At 34.8% G+C, this 21886-nt stretch overlaps 1 protein-coding gene across 1 annotated transcript in view; it reads left to right on the top strand.

Annotated features, from left to right (window-relative positions):
- The window catches only part of SAMTOR (S-adenosylmethionine sensor upstream of mTORC1), an 88098-nt gene that overhangs the window by 6168 nt on the left and 60044 nt on the right, over positions 1 to 21886 (top strand). Inside the window, exon 2 of the mRNA XM_082631830.1 lies at positions 8394 to 8535. Coding sequence (XP_082487956.1) covers positions 8394 to 8535 — 142 coding nt within the window. The remainder of the gene's footprint in view (positions 1 to 8393; positions 8536 to 21886) is intronic.

Raw genomic sequence — 21886 nt, 5'->3', positions numbered from 1 at the left:
CCCATTCTACTGTATGCTCCCATGGCACAATTGCCTTGCTTTTATCATAGTTATCACTTACCAGTTCACTTGTCTTTCTCACTGAATTTAGTTACTTGAGTAGGACTCTGCCTTTTATCTTTGTATCCCTAGTACCTAGCACCTTGCCTTGTAGATTTAAGGCACACACACACAAAAGAAAGAAGCTGATGTACATATTTCCTTATAGTTTGAGTCTAATCTTTTTGTATTCATAACTTATAAATTTTAACTTTGGATACAAATTTTTTGTAATGAATTTATGGTCATATCTTTTTAAGTGAGTATATTAGATTAATTTAACCTTTTGAAAATGGTCCAAATTATCATCATTAGTATCATTCCATTTTTTTATTAAAAAAACCTGTAAATAATAGCAAATATAGATTAAAAAGATTTTTGTTCTCAGAAAATGAGAACTAATAAGGATATTGTGTGTGGTATAATGTGTCTCTGTGTGTGTTGGTATTAGAAGATGATAATTTTGTGTATGTGTATATATATTATATACTCTAATTTCACACACAAAATTTTGTGACCCCAATATCAATTGCCTAAATTTTGGAGGTGAAATTTGTACTCGTTGTAAAATCCAAACATCTGAGAACCACTGATCTAAACTGTACTAATTTATTGTGCTTTAAGTGTAGATATATTGATGCTCATTGCAAGGGTTATTTTAGACCCCCATGCCTTTAGAGGGACATCTGAGTATCCCCTATTCTCATTTATACAGAAATTGCTCTACTTATATAGAAATTCCTATTCCCATTTATGTAAAAATTTAAGTCCCAGAAGTTTCTCCGTAAGTCCTTTGCTTACACTAAACAAGAGATCTGTGTGGTGGTACACATTTCGGTAAAGTTGTTTCACAGGGGAATAACAGATACTGATGCCATTATTTCTAACTTCTCTTGATTCTTTTCCATCTCTTGTATAGGATGTGTTCAAAGTTTTACATTTCAGTTAACTGTTTTTATCATAAATATGTTTATAGTAAGAGTGTGCTCCATGCACAGAAGATGCACCATGGGCCAAACTGTGTTTATAAATGTGAACTTTTATCTATGCAGTGTTTTGTTTTTTAATTAAATTTGACTCTTCAGTTTGCCCCAAGTCTCAATTGCTCTGTGTATTATTTCACCAGACTTTTGAGTTTACAGTCTTGCCATAGACCCATGGCTTTAAGCCATGGCTGCACAGTGGATTCATTTGGGGAGCAGTGAAATAAATGACCAGTTCCCACTTCAAACCAATTAAATGAAACTTCTAGGTGATTCCAGTGTGCAGCCAGAGTTGAAATCACTGCCAGAAATCTAACAAATAATGCAGTTGCAGAGACTAAATAACTGCATTTGACTGACAAAAGACCATTTGTTTGTGGCTAGTAGAGTCAGTGTACTTTGCTTTAGTGCAAAGCTTTGTTCATATCTATGGAAGTTCATAAATTAAAAACTCATAAAGAGAGGCAAGGTGGTATAGCGGTTATGAGCGTGCACTTTGGCACTTGACTGCCAGGTTTGATGTGTGCCTTTGAGAAGGTTACTTAATCTCTCTATACTTCAATTTCCTTATCTGTAAAGTAAAATATCTGCCTCAATGGCTTGGTATTAGAATTAAATGAATTAATATTTGTAAAGTACTTAAAACAGTATCTGGCACATAGGAAGCATTGCTTGTGTTAAATACATAACTTTAAAAATTAAAGGTGTATCTGTAGCTACCACCTGGATGCATTAAGGGCATTGAAGATTGAATGGTTTCTGGAATTTCTATCTAGACTGTTCTATAGTGTCTTTCTTCTTCAGTATTAGGATTGCTGTAGTGTTTTTTCTTTTCTTTTCTTTTTTTTCTTGACCCCCTTTGCTTTTTGTATTTCTAACTTTTTATGTGAAAGGTCCAGCCTTTTTTAGCACATTAGAATACTGGGTTTTTCCCTTTATCAGAGAAATGACTAGTCGCAACACGTTAGGTGTAAGATGCAGGTTTTCAGGTGGTTCATTTGTTTGATTCTCAGGAGCTGCTTCAACACCAAACATCTTGGATGTTTTTGTCCCACCTCTATGTGTGTCACTATATCAGATGCTCAAGAATACCGAGAAAGCTGGTCTGTGTGTGGTTTAACTATGTTCGTGAGACAATCTTGTCCTGATCACTTTGTTTTAATGTCTTGGAATGGCTGCTGAACTTGTTTCCACTTGGTCATGAGTTTCTCTGCTTACTTCATATTAGAGAAAATGACCTTTAAATGTTCTTTGAACTTGAATTTGGTAATCTGGTCATCTATTTGGTAATATATCTAAGTAAAAGTGAAAATTTTCTGAATTTCTAAAAGTTTAAGACTTGTTTGTGATACTCAAGGTAACTCCTTGTTTTTGTTTTCAGAGTATTTGATGACCCTCAAATTTAATGAAATACAGTTTTTATTTTGTAACTTTTGCTGTGTTCACAGCACATCATATTTTAAAATGAAATTTATTGAGGTACAATTTATATACAATAAACTACACACAAAGTATATAATTCACTGGGTTTGACAGATGTATACACCCTATATTATTTTACCACAATCAAGACACAGAACATTTCTGTTGCCCCCCAAATTTCCTCGTGCTCCTTTGCAGTCATTCTCTCACTCTACTCTTGGTCCAACTGATCTCTTGTCCCTGTAGATTTGTTTTCATATTTTAGAATTTTATATACATGGAATCATGTGATACCTTCTCCATTGCATTGTACACCATTTAAGGACCACCATAGTGCAATGTTAATCTTTGGTATCGTGATTCACAAGGCTAAACTGACAAGAATGACATGCTATTCTTATCTTAAATTGGCCTCAGATTTACACTTGCTAAATGTCTTATCTTCTGTGCTTTATATTCTGTCTTTTTTTTTTTTTTTTTTTCTTTTTGCGGTATGCGGGCCTCTCACTGTTGTGGCCTCTCCCGTTGCGGAGCACAGGCTCCGGATGCGCAGGCCCAGCGGCCGTGGCTCACGGGCCCAGCCGCTCTGCGGCATATGGGATCCTCCCAGACCGGGGCACGAACCCGTATCCCCTGCATCGGCAGGCGGACTCTCAACCACTGCGCCACAAGGGAGGCCCCTATATTCTGTCTTTTTATACTGAGAGTTAGAATAGAGTTATTGAAAAAATAATATTATTTCTAATGTCCTTCTAAACATCAAATGGTCCCAGCATGTAAAAATGCATGAACCTTAGCACCTCTTATTCATTTATTCATTTACAAGTAATTCTTTATCTATGTAATGTGTTACCAATAATTTCTTCTTAACCTTATAGATTTTTCAAAAAGACCCAAGTACTATAATCAAAGAATTTAATAGATGTGATTGCATTTCCACTTGCAAGTTTGGTGGTTTTTTTTTTTTGACAATAATGTGAAGTGAAAAAAAAAGATAAATTAGCTTAAAACAGTGGAGAGAATCTCCAGAAAATTGACTTTGAACCTATTGGTTTCCTAAATGTCTCGTAACTAATATTTTGAGAACACTGTTTGAAGTATTCAAATTTTACTGCTTATTCATCACTATTATCTATTGACAGTTATGAACTGTAATTTGAATTTTACTCTAGCAGCTATTTAATTTGTAATTTTTGGTGTTTCTTATAATTTTTGAGCACGGTGAAAATTTAAATATTTTGTCCCCCATTAATGGGGCACCATGATTAACTTCTATAGCTTATATAAGTTATAAATCAAAAGTAGTCTTTACCTTTCAATTTATACGTTCTAATGGGAAAAATCACACCTGGTTTTAATAGAAAACTCTTTATATAAACAAGTGACAGAGTACTATAAGGATGGCAAATGCATATAGGGGGAATTGTAAGATGATCAAATGGGAGGCAGGTAAATCCTCTTGAAGAACATGGGAATTCAGTTATGTTTTGAAGGAAAGAAAATTGCTATACCAGATCGCATGAGAGAGGTTAATTCAAAAAGGAAGAATAGTATCCATTCTAAAGAGACAGTTTAGAGATTCCATTGGTTCACCTGAGTTTTGACCTGTAATACAGCTGTTCTTGAGCAACAGTAAATAACTCCTTAACTTATTATACTTGGTTCTTACAAAGACAGCTGCAGTCGAAGTAATAATATCTTAAACTAATCACAAAATTCTTAAAAATGGAACTCTTTTTTTTAAAAACAGCTCTATGATGTATTTATTTTATAACTGGAAGTTCGTACCTTTTGACCCCCTTCACATATTTTGCCCACTCCCCTACCCTCTGCCTTTGGCAACTACCAGTCTGTTCTCTGTATCTATGAGCTTGCTGTTTGGTTTTTTTTTTCCTTCTTAGATTCCATAGAACTTTGTCTTTTTAATCAACTAATGAATGTGCTATTTTTTTTCCTAGTTATTGTCTTTTCATAGGAAGTAACTTATATTTATTCTTTAGTTGTTGCATATGTTTGTGAAGGTGAGTTTAGTCAATAATTATGGTATTATCCTGACAGTAGAACCAAGCTTTAAAATAATTTGGTTCATCCGACTTCCATACTGAATTTGGTTTGGCAACTTTAAGTTGGCATCACTTGTGTTTTGAATTATTAATTTTTTAATTAGTGTTTAAAAAATTTTAAATGTAAAGAGAATATAATGAATAGAAGTCATGTTAATGTGAACTTCATTCTAGAATTTTATGAGGCCATCAGGTGACTTTATCTTTAAGACCTGGCAGAGCTTTAAGTTGATCTTAAAACGATGTATTTGAACAAATGAATACTGATTTCTTCTCTAGATTTATTATTTTAGTCTGACTATAAAATGTTTATTAACGGGCCTCCCTGGTGGCGCAAGTGGTTGAGAGTCCGCCTGCCGATGCAGGGGATACGGGTTCGTGCCCCGGTCTGGGAGGATCCCATATGCCGCGGAGCGGCTGGGCCCGTGAGCCATGGCCGCTGGGCCTGCGTGTCCGGAGCCTGTGCTCCGCAACGGGGGAGGCCACAACAGTGAGAGGCCCGCATACCGCAAAAAGAAAAAAAAAAAAAAAAAAAAAAAATGTTTATTAACTATTAATTTCAAGTTAGGCTGCAGGACATATATATACTTAATTGTGTTTTCTAAATATAATTTTTTAATTGCCCAAATTCTCTGTGTTAGGGCAAAGTCGAATGTATGCATTAATTAGAGATTTTCCTCTCCTTCTCTCCATTCCCTTCTCTTCCCTTCCCTCCTCCCCCCCTTTTCTCTCTCTCTGTCTCTCTTTTTAACTAAGATACATTCATATTTTTATAGGATGCCTGTAAGAAATAAGAAAATAGATGATTAATCACAATGATTTTGAGTCATCACAAATACCAATATATAAAAATCATTATAAAGCTAATTAATTCATTGAGACCTCTAATTGATTGAACTTTTTTTTTTTTTTTTTTTTGTGGTACGAGGGCCTCTCACTGTTGTGGCCTCTCCCGTTGCGGAGCACAGGCTCCAGATGCTCAGGCTCAGTGGTCATGCCTCACGGGCCCAGCCACTCCGCAGCATGTGGGATCCTCCCGGACCGGGGCACGAACCCGTGTCCCCTGCATTGGCAGGCGGACTCTCAACCACTGCGCCACCAGGGAAGCCCTGGAGACTCTTATATGTTAGTGAAAACATTAAATTGAAGTTTGCAATCAGCTTGATAGGCTTACAGACAAAATATGAATCCTTCCTCAAAACTTTAGTAGAGCAGATAGTAAGCCTTAAAACTACATAAAAAATTGAAGTATTTAAAGAGAATTTTGAGTGTGAGAAACTAGAGGTCATCTAAAAAGCTGAAGGGCGATAGGTTTCCACATATATATAAACTCGTCTTTGTATCTCATAACTAGTAGAATAATTCTAGAGTAAATTGAGTTTCACAGTATACAATGTCATAGTAAGGACTCTGAGAATTTATAGTAGATGCCTTTGGCGGCTCACATAGCATACCATTGGTCCTTGGGTGTGGTGGACAAACACTGAGCTCAGAGGCACTTGACCCCGACCGAGTCCCATTTTAAATGTGTGTTGCTTTCTTTTCTACTTTTCACCTTTTCCCAACACTGATGGAGCCCACTGAGGGCATCCCCTTTTTCAGTTCCTAAGTGTAGACTAGAGGTACAGGTTGTTAACAGCCCTCAGTTAATGGGGGACAGTAACTGATAGATAAATGCTCCAGCCTCCCATCCTTTAGGCATACAATTCCAGAGGCTTTCTGTGTGCTTCTGTGTTGCCCACAGCAGCAGGCTCAGTAATGCACCCTTGTATTAGCATTTTCTCCTCCCTTAACTTGTTCTCCTCCTGTTTCATAGGGTTCCCTCCTAAATAGACTACTTGAACCCAGGTCCTTGTCTTAAGTTGTACCTTCTGTAGAATCTAAACTAAGAAGTCTTAAAAAAAGGAAATCTGTTTAAGTATGTTAAACATAGCTTTTCCCAAATATATTTGATCATAGAACTTTTGTTTGAATGACTTCTATTACCAGAAAATGTAGTAAATTTATGTATCTAGGGCTTCCCTGGTGGCGCAGTGGTTGAGAGTCCGCCTGCCGATGCAGGGGACACGGGTTCGTGCCCCGGTCTGGGAAGATTCCACATGCCGCGGAGTGGCTGGGCCCGTGAGCCATGGCCCCTGAGCCTGCGCGTCCGGAGCCTGTGCTCCGCAACGGGAGAGGCCACAACAGTGAGAGGCCCGTGTACCGCAAAAAAAAAAATAAAATAAAATAATAATAAAATAATAATAATAATACTGTACCTTAATGAATCATTGGACATCAAGTCTGATGAGTAAAGTCAGGAATAGTCTTATGAACATCATTGGTTTATTAAGGTATCATTAACCAAAATATTTGCTTTAAAGACTTTACTTCCTGTAGTCCTACTTAGATACTTGATAAATAACTACATCTGAAAGATGTTACTAAAACTGAGGGGTTTTTCTCTGAGAATGTAGAAAAATTTGTTTGCCTGCTTGTTTTCAGTGGACAGTTATTGCCAACCTGCTGTATAACAAATTGAGAGCCCTGTCACTACACAAATGTTAGTGATTAATGAAAATATTATTGTATAAGAACATAACCATGAAAAAAGAGAAAGCTTTTCATCCTTTTGGGGTTTAAAGTCAATATTCAGACCAAGGCTGAGACTGATACATATTCATCTTAACTGAGCAATGTGTGTGTGAGGGCATATTTGTACCCTTATTACTCTTTCTGGTATTGGTCAAACTAGAAGGCTAATAGTTTGGTTTTCAGCTCAGTATGTGCTGGGCTAAGCGCTTAAAATAACCAGTAAAGTTTTTCAAATTTTGAATAGGTAAGTGTTGTTAAATTTGAACTATTATAATTCCTTTTCTGTTAAAAAAAAACCCAACTCTTAAATACTGGAATCTAATTGTCTCATCTGGGGAAAGAACTTGAATATAATTATCATCCCCAAATTTGGTTATTGTGTTTATGTTTTTAAGTTTATTCTGTCACTAAACAATTGCCTATATTTGAACATGTGGCAAGAGAACCTAAATTATGTCTAAGAACATTGATTGAAGCCAACTTGATAATTTTTGTTTACTCTTTTACCTTTACAATTATGTAAATGTTATTTATTTGGCTGTGGCATATTCATACCTTTCTTTATCAACTCACATTGATTTTTCAAATTAAATACGATGACTGATCTAATTAAAAAAGAAAAAAGGTAGTAGCTAGAAGTAATGCTGTGGCCAGATAATATAGTCAGCTTATAATTTTTATTCATCTTATAGACTAAAAACTTTGGAGAGGTTTCCAAGGTAATTTCTCTAGCAATGTTTTTGCACTAGGATTATAATTTTTTAAGTGTAGTATGCCTACAGCAAGTCCAAGTGTATCAATACACAACCATTTAACTTGCATGCTAATTTATGTTGCCATCTCACTTATCAACCCCTTTTAATATAGAAAACTGATAAATTTGTAGAGATCCAAGAAAATAACAGACAAGAAGAAGGATTAAGTGGCTTCTCTGTTGCTGCGAGGTCATATTGCCCAATGGTAGCAGGACAATTAATGTTTGAATGCCCAGCCATACTTGTCCACTACCAGGATGTTTTTGGTTTATAAATTGATAACTTGTATATGTTTACTTATATTTATTAGTTTTATTCAGCTTCACAAATCCATCTGTTTAAAATGGTAAAATTTATTTGGTTATCAAATCATCATGGTTAAAATGATGAATCCATTTGCATAAAGGAACTTCGAAAATTATGAAGTTTAAACTTCATGGAATTTTACTTCATGAGTTTGCTTTTATTCATCTTTAAATAATTGTAGATTATGCTGAAGCTTTTAAGAGCCTGACGTATTTTAAGTCAACTTAATTTAATTTTTTCCTTGTTTTTAGTGGGAGATTTTGATAAGATCTGGCGAGAACATTGTGAGGATGAGGAAACACTTTGTGAATATGCTGTTGCAATGAAAAATTTGGCAGATAATCATTGGGCAAAAACTTGTGAGGGCGAAGGTCGTATTGAATGGTGTTGTAGGTGAGTGTTTTTATGAATTAACATTTTTGGTTTCTAATGTATTATTTAAATTCTTAAGTCTAAGTAATGCTGTATATGATTCATTGTACCAAAAGAGAAATGTTTTAAAACAGATGATGTCTTTTACATAGCTTCTCCCCATTGCCTCACTTTCTCTATGTTTATTTCATTCACCTTTTTTAATCAAAATGTTTTTCTTTGATATAACTTAAATTTCTTTGTTTCAACTTTTTAAACGTATAACTTTAAATACATTTAATATGTTTAATTAAGCATTGGTACATTTAAAATATGAGATTTAGTACTTGACTCATCATTAATAAGTTATAGTATAGAAATTTCTTTAGATAATTATATTTGGATTCAAGTAAAAATGAATACTTTCCATTCTTTAAAGCTGAAAACATCTTAAAAGTTTCCAAATCATGAATTTTTATATGTGATTCAGGGTATTCCAGCACTTATATTGACTTTGGATAATGTTTATTTTCTCATAGCAGAGCTTCTAATTTTAAAAACATCAGAAAATGGAATACTGCTGATCATTTCTCTCAAGTGGTAAAATAATAAGAATGAATTTGTATATTGACTGAATTTAAAAATCAATTCCCAGAAAACAAAACATTATCTTTCTGCTTGGACAATAAGTTTATGGTGACTTTTGGTTTATATTTCATTTCAATTATTTTTTATTCAAAATTTCTGTTTTGATTTCATTTAAAAGTTATGTAATAGTGCCTATTTCATTTATTCAACAAATAATCCAAAGAAAAATATGTATTTTACTTCGTTCTTTTATTTATTCATTTAATAAATAATTTTAAATGATTGTCTACTGTGTACCAGTCACATCATAGGTACTGTGAGTATAGCACTCAACCAAACAGATAAAATCCTTGCTCTCATTGAACTTACATGCTAGTGAGGGTTAGAAGCAAGAAACAATACATAAGTTAAATATACACTAGGTCAGATAATGGTAAGTGCTGTGAGAAAAATAAAGCAAGGAGAAATAAAACAATTTTAAATAGGGTAGACAGAGAAGGCCTCACTAAAGTGATGTGTAAAAGACATGAAGGAAGTAAGAGAGCAAGCCTTAACAAGTCCAGAGGCCTTGAGATAGGAGCTTGCTGGCATGTTTCAGAAACAGCAAGGAGACCAGTGTGGCTAGAACAGAATGAGAAGGGGAGAGTGATAGAAAATAAGATAACAAACAGCTAGTTTTTGTAGGATCTGTGGACCATTGTGAAGACATTGGCCTTTATTCTGCATGAGATGCGAAGTCATTAAATGTTTTAAGAAGAAGTAACAGGATCTTACTAATCTTTTGAAATGTGTCAAGGATTTTTAAGAACTAATTGTAGTAGTGTTAAGATAGACTATAGAAAAGGCAAGGATGTTAGTAAGGAAACCAGTTAGGAAGCTGCTACAGTAATCAAGGCACAAAGTTATAGTGAAACAGTTTTCTTGGAGAAGGAGAGAGTGAATGGACAGATGGTGTGGTAGGATTAATGCTCAAATGAGTATAATGACTTAAGAGAGGAGCAGGGGAGATGATGATGTATACATGGTGGGATTATGATGATATGTAAGAAGTGAGCTGAAAATGTGCGGTAGGTGAGGAACAGTGAAAAGATTGGTATTATCAGTGGATTGTGGAGCCAAAGAATTGTGGAGTTGAGGAACTAAACGAAGGAGCCAGAATAATAAGAAATGAGATGCTTGGGATTAAAATGTTTGGTTTTTTTTTTTTTTGCTTTTTCTAGGAAAAAAATGGTTATAAATGTGACTGTTCTACGGAGTATACATTTCTCCTTCAAGCTAAGAAACGCAAATTGAGGCATACTACTGAGCCAAATATTTCTCTTGTGACACAAAGTAATAATGTAATACAATCAGGAAGTCAGTACCATCGCTATTTAAGACCAACGTTCTTTGCTCTTAGCAGCACTGCTTTTAAATTAGTATTCCAATACATAGGCAAGCTCTCAGACTTTATTTCAAATACCACTTTGATATGTGGTATTCTCATAGGAGCATTTGCTTGTACCTTCCACTTGAATAATGAATATGCCTCATACTTCACTCTTCTTTCTTTTTCCTCAGATTTGTGCTTTTATCATTAGTTTTTGTATCTACATGTGTTCTGAAAGAGGTTATTTTTAGGTCAAACTGCTGAAAAAGAACATTAATAAGAATTTAGGTCAAACTGCTGAAAAATAACAGTGGCAAAATATGGTAAAAAGATTTTACTATGGAAAGTAATCCCAAGAGAAGTTTTATAGTGTCTTTACTTTAAACTTAAAACTAGGTTGGGGAAAAAAGGCTTCAAAGCAATATTGAATTTTGAAATGAGTTATCTGTAGTTCTAACTTGGGTTATATGTATTTCCTTTCCCTGTTGACAATTCTAAGAGAGCAGTGTCACTCTGAAAAGCTAAAATCAGCTTTAAAAGGGGTTTGACAAAAGTTCGCTTCCAGTAGTTATACTTAAAACTTTAGAGGAATTTGATATGTGAAATAAGTCTTACTGACATTACCTTGCTGAGATTTTGTTGACTGTTTAGCTTGAAGAATTATACATAAGATTTCCTTCTAAAAATTAGTAAAATTTTATTTGTAATATGAAGTATTTAAATTAGAAACAAAACCCAATATAAAGTTATAGTTGCATGTTTAATAAAAGAATTTGCCTTTTCTAACTCTCCACACAGAGGAACATATAAACACACCATTTCCTGAACCATTTGAAAGTAAATTGCAGATGACATGACATTTCATCTCCATCTCCTACATAACCACAATACTATAAACACATTAAGACAATTAACAGTAATTTCCTAAAATATCTAGTTCATAAAATTACGATTTTTGTTATTGTCCCCATAACATGCTTTATAATTTTTTTCCCCTAAATCAAGTCTTATGCTTTGGTGGTTAAATTTTTTAGGTTATTGTTTTTTTTTCCCTAACATTGCATTGTTTTTAGAGAAATGTCAGTTGATTTGTAAAATATACCACATTCTGTATTTTGTGATTGTTGGTTCGAGGTGATTAGTAGCATTGTTCAAATATTCTATATATCCTTACTGATTCTTCTTTTTGGCCTTCTATCAGTTACCAAAAGAGATGTTTCCATTTTACTTAATTTTTCTATAATAATTTGGCTCTTCTTTAAAGATTTCATTTTTCTGTTGAAGTTCTCCATATTTTCATCTATTCAGTTAATATTTTTCTCTATTAAAAAATTTATAATAGTTATTTTATGTCCTTGTCAGCTTATTCCAACATAAAATTAATCTGTGGTTCTGTTTCTTTTGGCTGCTTTTTCTTTTGGTTATGGATCATTTTTTTCTGCTTCATTGTATGTCTGGTAATTTTTAAAAATACACTGGGTTGGCCAAAAAAGTTTGTTCGGGTTTTTCCATAACAGCATACAGAAAAACCCGAACGAACTTTTTGGCCAACCCATATATACTGACATTATGTTTAGAAGAGACTGGGGTGAATATTATTTTCCCAGAGAGGGCATGGTTTTTTCTCTGATAGGCAGCTGGGATGAGAGATTGAACACTTTGATCTAATCAGGAGTTAGGCTGGGTTGAAGCTGGATTACCACTTTAGATAGTTTCAGTTCACATCTGGCTTCAAATGCCTTGAGAGTGAGTCCTGTTCTGTGTATATTACAGGTACCAACCTGTAGCAGGACTCTGGGACCTAAGCCCATGGAAGAGTGCAGAGAATTTTCTTTGCTTTTTTAATCCCACTCCAAGTCTCCAGTGCTCCCCCCTCCCCAACCTTTTTCTTACTTGGAAAAAGACCGATGGGGGAAGGCAGGAGAATGGGGAGAACAATCTCTGCATTTGGGTTTCTTAAAGTTTCCAGTGTGTCACTCCATTCTAAGCAGCCATTGAAAGCTCTGCTGCTTTTCCTTTAACCGAACAAAATTCCTCTACCTTGGAAGGCTTGATCCTTCACTCATGCTCCTTTTCAGCAAATGCACAAAGTGCCTGTGATCCCTTCCATTAGACCTCTTTGCATACTCAATTCTCTTGATTTCTTTTTAATACATTATTTTTTAGATTGTGTAGGTTTTTTCTTTTTTCCTAGTTATAGCACAACCAGGGGTCTGTTGTGATTATCTGTATCCTAATCCAAAACTAGCTTTGTGTCTTTGTTTTGGATTTATTTGATTGTTTTATCATGGTGCCATTTAACTACTTCATCAGTCTCCTTTATTTCTTATAAACTGAACGTTGAGTCTAAAGTGTTGACTCAGGTCCCAGATTTTTGCCAAAATATTTATTAGGTGAATCTGCATACTTCACATTGCATCATGTTAGCAACTTCTTATTGTCAGGTTATTCCACTATTAGAGATGATCAATTTTGCCATTTGGTTAAGGTGGTAACTACTAGATCCTTCCATTGTAAACTTATGTTTTCCTTTTGTAATTAGCAAGTCATACGTAGAGTGATATTTTTGGCTTGTGGATCAATCCTGTCTCCCAACAATCTTTCAACTAATAGGTTTACTCCATTTATTAAATAAATTTGGGGTGGTAAAATGATTTTTTTAATTGTATCATTCCTTGCATTTATTAGCGGTCATTCTTCTGTAAATAAAAACTTTCCCTTATGAACAGGGAATGATTACATGTTTTCTGGAAAGGTTAGGTAAAAGTAAACATATACATGTAATTCTTTCTGTTTAATTAGCAATTTTTAGAGTAAGGAGTTGGTGTAATAGTCATTTCCAATTGTGACAAGTGAGTTGTGGTTTTGTAGTTTTTGTTTGTTTGGTTGGTTTTGTTTTGGTGGGTTTTGTCTGTTTGTTTTTGGAATATCACTGTAGTCTCTTGGATTCACTTTTTCCCATCAGTCTTTGATTTGTGTTTGAGTGTGTGTTTGTGTTCAAATTAATCTGTATTTAGCCAGTGGGAGCCTCTTCAAAGCTGGCTTCTTGGTTCTGACATCACCTTTGAGCACTTCTTGCTCTCTACTACAAGATAAGCTTTACCTTCCCAGTCAAGACCTATAATCAAGGAGCCTTAGTTTCTTGTAGTGAGAAATAGAAATTAAGATCTGGGCACTAGATATGCTTCTGGGGTGTCCTTTCTTCTAGAATTTTTCACTGAACAGAAATATTATATAGTCTTAAATTCATGATTGATATTTGCTATTCAAATGTAACATTACAGGTTTTTTGCCTAACTTCTTTGTTTTATATTTGTATAGTATCTCTTCTGTTACTCTGAAGGACTTAGTTTGGAATAACATCAACATATTTGCTTTGTTCTATAGTTCACATAAAATGGTTTCAAAATTACAGTACCAATTCTACTTCTAACAATAAACTGAGTGAAGTTTAAGATTTCTTCGCAGTTAGTTCTTTCGTCTTTAGAACATATCTCATTAAGGGTCAGAATACTGTGTTTAAAAGTTACTTGAAACAATTCTTTTGTGTATGGTTATGTTACCAATTTACTATGCAGTTTGTTTCACTTTACTTTGTTTTATGGTTTTTTTTCTTATTTTCTTTTAATCTGGGGGAATATAAGGCATTTACATGGTTCAAAAGTCAAAACTTTACAAAAAGGTATACTCAAAATAGGCTCCCTTCCATTTTCTTCATTTGTTTCTTGTTTCTCCTCTTTGCAGAAATAAGCAAACTCATACAATGTATATACATGTATCCACCCTGTCTTATCTCTTCAAGTGGTACATGTCATATACTCTCTTTTGTACATTTCATTTTTACTTAATATTATGTCATGGAGATCATTCTATTTGATATTGTATTAATCAGGGTTCTCCAGAGAATTGGCTCATGTGTTTGTGAAGGCTGACAAGTCCCAAGATCTGCAGGATGAGTTGACACGCCAGAGACCCAGGAGATCCAAACCAATGGTGTAATTCCTATCCTGAGGCCAGCAGGCTCGAGACCCAGGAAGAGCTGCTGTTTCAGTTTGAGTCCAAGGCAGGAAAAATTCAGTGTTCCAGTTCAAAGGCAGTCAGGCAAGAAGAATCTCTCATACTCTGGGGAGGGTCTGCTTTTTTGTTTTATGCAGACCTTCAAGTGATGGGATACAGCCTACCCTCATTAAGGAGGACAATCTGCTTTACTCAGTCTACCCATTTAAATATTAGTCTCATCCAGAAATATCCTGACAGAAATACCCAGAATGTTTGACCAGATATTTAGGCACCCCGGAGCCCAGTCAAGTTGACACATAAATTGACCATCACAAGTATATAGATGTCTTCCTCATTTTGTCAAGTTACATACAAGCTTTTTCTGTTACAAATAGTGCTGTAATGAATAACCTTGTGCGTATTCATTTTGTATTTTTGGCATTGTATCTTTGTAGATTTGTAGATGTGGAATTGCAGAGTAAAAGAGTAAATGCATATGTGATTTTGTTGGATATTGCCACATCACCCTCCATAGAGGTTATATCATTTAATTCCACCAGCAAAAATGACAATACCTGTTTTTCCAAAATCTTACCAACAGAGTATGTTGCCTACCTGTTGAATTTTTGCCAGTCTGATAGATGGGAATTGATATCTCTGTGTGATTTTAATTTACGTGTCTCTTATGAATGATGTTGAGTACGTTTTCATATACTTAGGAAATATTTGCCTTTTTTTCCTGTGAATTATGTGTTTGTGTTTTTGATGCTTTTTTTCCTAACGGTTTTTGGTCCCTTTTTTCTTGATTTTTTTTTAGAGCTCTTTATATAATTTAGAGATATGTGCCCTTTTTCTTTGAGTTTGTATCTTTTGTCATGCAAGTTTTTGTTTTGCCATGCAGAAGGTTTTTGTTTTCACATAATCAGATATATCTGTCTCTTCTTTTATTGCTTCCAGATTCCAGTTGTCTTAGAAAAGCTTTTCTGATTCCCAGACTGTAAGAATTCCTATTAGAAATTCACTCATGTTTTCTTGTAGTACTTTTATGGTAATCATTTTTTTTTTTTTACATTTAGACCTCTGACCTCTTTGGAATTCATTCCAGTGTTTGTTGCAAAGTATAGATCTAACCCCCCCCAATAGTTATTTATTTCTCCAACATCATTTATGAAAATGTCTACCTTTTCTACAGTGATTTGACATATACCTACGTGATATACCAAGTTTCCCCACATAATTGATTCTGTTTTAGGACTTCCTGTAATGATTCCTTGTCTATATCATTTAATCCATGGTATTCTATAACATTCTTCCCCCTCCCCACCACCATTCTTCTTTCTCAGGATTTTCTTGGTTATTCTTGTTTGTTTTTTTTTTTTTTTTTCACCATATGTACTTTAGAATCAACTGGTCTAACTACATTTTTTAGTTTGTATTTTTAATGGGATTACATTAAATTTTTTAATAACTGGAAAAAAGTGGACTTCTTATAATGTTGAGTCATTGTATCCATGAAAAAGTTATATATCCTTCCATTTGTTCTAGTCCACTTTTGAATTTTCAGTAGTGTTTTAAGGTTTTCTGTATAGTGATTATGCACATTTCTTATTATGTTGATTCCTAGGTACTTTATCATTTGTTGCTATTATAAATGAAATCTTTCCTTCAGTTGTATATCCTAACAGGCTATTGTTTGTATACATGTGGAGGCTTTTGATTTTTGTATGTTTTACATCCTGTTTTACTGAATTCTCTTACTGTTTGTATTACTTTGTGATTGATTCTTTTGGATTCTCTAGGTATATTATCATATCTGTGTATACATAGAGTTTTATTTCTTTCTCTCCAATTCATTGACTAATTATTTTTCTCTTGTCTATTACCTTAGCTATGTTTTACTCATTCAGTGATGTGTTTGGTATGTCCCCATTATGTAAGTTGCTGGCTTTTTGGGCTGATATATAGATACAATTTACCTGTTTGGAAGTATTCACCAAGCTCTGATTGATTGATTGATTTTATTAGGAATAGCTGTTGGATATTGTTGAATGTCCTTTCAGCATCTATGGAAATGAATAAGTTTTCTCCTTGATTTGTGAATATAGTGAATTATATAGAAGGATTTTTTATATTGAATAATCCTCATATTCCTGAGATACATACTCCTTGGTCATGTTTGATTCTGTTTGTTAAAATTTTATTTCATATTTTACATTGATATTTATTTTTGTATTTTATATTTCTGTATTTTTTGTAGACATTCTCACACCTAATTATCATTGTATTTGCTCCATAAAAAAATGACTTTAGAAAATTTTCCTTTGTTTATATGGTCTAGAACTGTTGAAACAGTTTTGGCGTTGCCTAATTTGTACTTGTGTGTTTTATTTATAGAGGTGACTGAGTGATGGCATGGAGAGGTCATTGCCATTGAAAGAATTTATTACTTACATGTCCTGAGAGAAGTGGGTATGCCACGTCACACAGGGAAGCACCACATTTGGTCAGGAGGCAGAAGCAGGAGTGAAGGGAAAAAATAGACCTGATCCTTTATAGGGTTTACATGGGAAAGGCAAAGCAGGGTAAACAGTATAGGACTGGCTAGTTTGAATAATTTTGGTGGGCTTTGGAACATAGGAGCTGTCCCTAACTGTCTGGTACCTGGACCTGGGTTAATCTAGGGTATGGGAAACATGGACTTGTGTGAGAGTTAAAGGAAATGGTTGGGTTGCACATGAGAGGCACGCTCCCAAGTAAGTTGTTTATTATCTTTAGAATTAGCTAGCCTTGGGAGAGGCAGTTTCTCCCTGGGTCTGTAAGGCCCTCCCAGATATCAGAACATCCTAAGTTACAGAAAATTAAAAGCTTCATAAATACAGGGGTTATCTGGTTTTTGAAGCCTTGGTAGAATTCCTCAGTGGATACTGATGCTTTTTGGTGAAGCAAGTCTTTGATAACTTTCTCTTATTTCATCTATGAATTTTGGTTTTGTTTAAATTTTGCAATTTAACTGCAAAATTAACTGCAGTTTATTAATTCTACCAGTAATCAAGAGTCAAGTTTAATAAATTTTCATATATTCCTATATCCTATATTTAATATACTTACCTAGAAAAATTATCTGTTTCATCTAAGTTTTCAGCTTTATTTGTATAAAGTTATGTAAATTAAAGAACCAGTTTATGTATTTATTTGTTGGTTCTGTTTTTTCCTAACATTAATATCTTAGTCCCTTTTTTTTGTTTGTTTACTTTTTTCTCCTAATCCTTTGAGTTGGATATTTATTTTATTTATTTTGATTCTTTCATTTGTATTGATATAAATATTAAAGGTCTGAATTTTCCTCAGGTCACTATTTTAGTGCATTTCTTAGATTCTGACTTGTGGTGGTTTTGTTATTGTTTTTTAGAAGTTCTGTGATTTTTATTAGTACTTTGACTCCAGAGTTATTTAATTTTTAAAAAAATTTGCAGGTGAAATGAATTTTTTGTTTTATTTTGTTATTAGTTCTAGCCTTATTGCATTGAGATTGGATGATTTTGTCTGTATTATTTTTCCTATGGCTCTTACTGTGGTTTTATTTGTGACCTAATACATGTATATGGTAATTTTTGTGAATATTCCATGTGCACTTGAAAAAGAATAGAGTGAAGTTTGTTATGCAGTGATAAGATAAACCTTATTATGTTTTTAGAGCTTCTGCAACCTTACTTACTGTTCATTTACTTGATTGAGAGTGGTGTGTTAAAGTTCCCTGTTTTTAGTTTTGCCTGTTTCTCCATGCATCTCATGGAGTTTCTGCTTTGTGAGATGGCTGCTATGATACATAGTACATGGCTTCACTGGGAATTGTGGTCTTCAGCATGATAAAGTATCCTTTTTTAATTCATTTAATGCTTTTTATTCTCTACCAGCCTCTTCTTCAACATTTCCCAGTCATCATAGATGAAGTTCATGCTTTAATAATCTTGCAACTGTGATATTCTATGAGTTCTTACATACCAAAAGCTATTTTTCTATATTTTTGTTACAAGATGCATAACTTGGCTAGATATAAAATCCTTGACTCACACTTTCTTTCTTTCAGTTTTGAAAAAAAAAAATGTTGCTCTATTTTAGTCTCATTTTGTAGCGTTTCCCCCTTTTCTCCCCACCCCACCCCCCTCGCCTTTTCCCTTCACTCTCTATTGAACCATTTGAAAGTCAGTTGCAGAAATCACAAGATTTTTGCTCCTGAATCCTTCAGTGTGTATCATTGCACTTAGTTGTTATCCCTCTTTGGTCTTCTTTAATTGAGGAAAATTCTCGGTCTTTTATGACATGGACATTTTGTAAAGTCAAAGTTTTACAGACTGTCTCTCAGTTTGGATTTGTATAGTTGTTTCTTTGTGATTAGGTTCAAGTTAAGCATATTATTAGCAAGAATATCACATAGGTTATATTGTATCCTTCTCAGGGTACTACATCAAGAGGCACATGATCTATTCTGTGTTCTTTTTTTTTTTTCTTTCAAATAGTCATTATTATTTTAGAGCAGTTTTAGGTTTACAGCAAAATTAAGCAGAAAATACAGGTAGTTCCCATACACCCTGACCCCACACATGGGCAGTCACATCACAGTCAACATCCATCTATAGTGCTACCTTTGTTACAGTTGATGAACCCACACTGACACATCATTAGAATCCAAAGTCCATAGTTTACATTAGGGTTCACTTTTGGTATTATATATTTATGGGTTTTGACAAATATATAATGACAAGTATCCACCATTATAGTATCATACAGAACAGTTTCACTGCTCTAAAAATCCTCTGTGCTCCAACTGTTAATTCCTTCTCCTCCCAACTTCCCCCTGCACCCAGCAACCACTGACTTTTTTACTGTCTCCATAGTTCTGCCTTTTCTAGAATGTATGTAGGTGGAATTACGGTATTTAACCTTTTCATATTGACATCTTTCACTTAATAATGTGCATTTAAGGTTCCACCATGTCTTTCTTGGCTTGATAGCTTATTTCTTTTTAGTGGTGAATAATATTCCATCATCTAGATGGACCAAAGCTTGTTTATCCTTTCAGCTACTGAAAGATATCTTGGTTGCTTCCACATTTTGGCAGTTATGAACAAAACTGCTGTAGAGACTTCCCTGGTGGTCCAGTGATAAAGAATCCACCTTACAATGCAGGGGACACAGATTCGATCCCTGGTCAGGGAACTAAGATCCCACATGCCACGGGGCAACTAAACCTGTGCACCACAACTATTGAGCTCAAGTGCCTCAACTAGAGAGCCTGCGTGCCACAAACAACAGAGCCCATGCTTTCTGGAGCCCGTGAGCCACAACTAGAGTGAGAAAACCCAAATGCCACAACTAGGGAGAAGCCTGTGTGGCACAATGAAAGATCCCACATGCCTCAATGAAGATCCTGTGTGCCACAACTAAGACCCGAAGCAGTCAAAAATAAATTAAATAAATAAATAAATCTTAAAAAAAAAAAAAAACTGTTGTAAACATCCATGTGCAGGTTGTTGTGTGGAAGTAAGTGTTCAACTCTTTTTGGAAATACCATGAAACTTGATTGCTAGATTGTACGGGAAGAGTATATTTAGTTTTGTGGGAAATTACCTAACTGTCTTCCAAAGTGACTCTACCATTTTGCATTCCCACTAGCAGTGAATGAGAGTTCTTGTTGCTCCACATCTTCACCAGTGTTTGGTGGTGTTAGTGTTCTGGTTTTCAGTCATTCTAATAATGTGTAGTAGTATCTCATTGCTATTTTAATTTGCATTTTCCCAATGACGTGATATGGAGCATCTTTTTCTTATGCTTATTTGATATCTGTACCTTCTTCAGTGAGGTGTCTGTTGGGTCTTTTGCCCATTTTTTAATCAGGTTGTTTGTTTTCGTAATGTTGAGTTTCAAGGATCCTTCATATATTTTGGATAACAGTCTTTTATCAGATATATCTTTTGAAAATATTTTCTCCTAGTCTATGGCTTGTTTTCTCATTCTATTGACATTGTCTTTTGCACAGCAGAAGTTTTTTATTTTAATTAAGTCTAGCTTCTCAATTTTTTCTTTTAAGGATTGTGACTTAGATGTGGCAATGACTTTTTAGATATAACACCCAAGGTCATCTAGATTTTCTCTTAAAAATTTATAAAACTCTCTTAAGAGTTTTAGAGTTTTGTGTTTTACATTTAGGTCTGTGATCCATTTGGAGTTAATTTTTGTGAAGAGTGTAATGTCTGTGTCAGGGTTCATTTTTTGGCATGTCGATATCCAGTTGTTCCAGCACTATTTGTTGAAAAGACTGTCTTTACTCCACTGTATTACTCCACTGCTCCTTTGTCAAAGATCAGTTGAATGGGCCTCCCTGGTGGTGCAGTGGTTGAGAGTCCGCCTGCCGATGCAGGGGATACGGGTTCGTGCCCCGGTCTGGGAGGATCCCATATGCCGCGGAGCGGCTGGGCCCGTGAGCCATGGCCGCTGGGCCTGCGCATCCGGAGCCTGTGCTCCGCAACGGGAGAGGCCACAACAGTGAGAGGCCCGCATACCGCAAAAAGAAAAAAAAAAAAAAAAAAAAAAAAGATCAGTTGAATGTATTTACATAGATCTATATCTGGGCTCTCTCTTCTGTTCCATTGATCTATTTGTGTATTGTTCTGCCTACAACATACTGTCCTTGATTAATAATATAATAGTATAGTTATAGCTTTATATTAAGTCTTGAAATCAGATGGTGTCAGTCCTCCAACTTTGTTCATCTCCCTCAATATTGTGTTGGCTATTCTGGGTCCTTTGCTTATCCATGTAAACTTTAGAATCCATTTGTTTTATCTATAAGATATTTTGCTGTGCTTTTGATTGGGATTGTGTTGAATGTATAAATCAATTTGGGAAGAGCTAACATAGTGACAGTATTGAGTCTTCCTATTCATATTCATGGAATATCAATTTATGTAGTTCTTCTTTTTTTTTTTTCTCTCTTTTTTTTTTGGTATGCGGGCCTCTCACTGCTGTGGCCTCTCCCGTTGCGGAGCACAGGCTCCGGACGCGCAGGCTCAGCGGCCATGGCTCACGGGCCCAGCCGCTCCGTGGCATGTGGGATCTTCCTGGACCAGGTCACGAACCCGTGTCCCCTGCATCGGCAGGCGGACTGCCAACCACTGTGCCACCAGGGAAGCCCCTATATAGTTCTTCTTTATCCTCAGTTTTCTATTTAATTTCAAATTTGAAATGTTTTTCATATCTGCATTGCTTAATTATGTATAATTGAAGTGTTATGTTACAATTTTCTTCTCTTTTATAGCTGTTATTTTCTGTGTTTTTGAGAATTTTCATCCACTGAAAAGTTTTGATATCTTTCTCTTCCCTTCTAATAGAAACTTGTATGATTGCTGGATTCATTGGACATTTCTTTTATGTGTTTTG

The sequence above is a fragment of the Mesoplodon mirus genome, assembly GCF_964341445.2.
Source record: "Mesoplodon mirus genome assembly, chromosome: 9".
Classification (NCBI taxonomy): domain Eukaryota; kingdom Metazoa; phylum Chordata; class Mammalia; order Artiodactyla; family Ziphiidae; genus Mesoplodon; species Mesoplodon mirus.
Note: the sequence above shows the minus strand (reverse complement) of the source record. Positions and strands in the feature narration are given on the sequence as shown.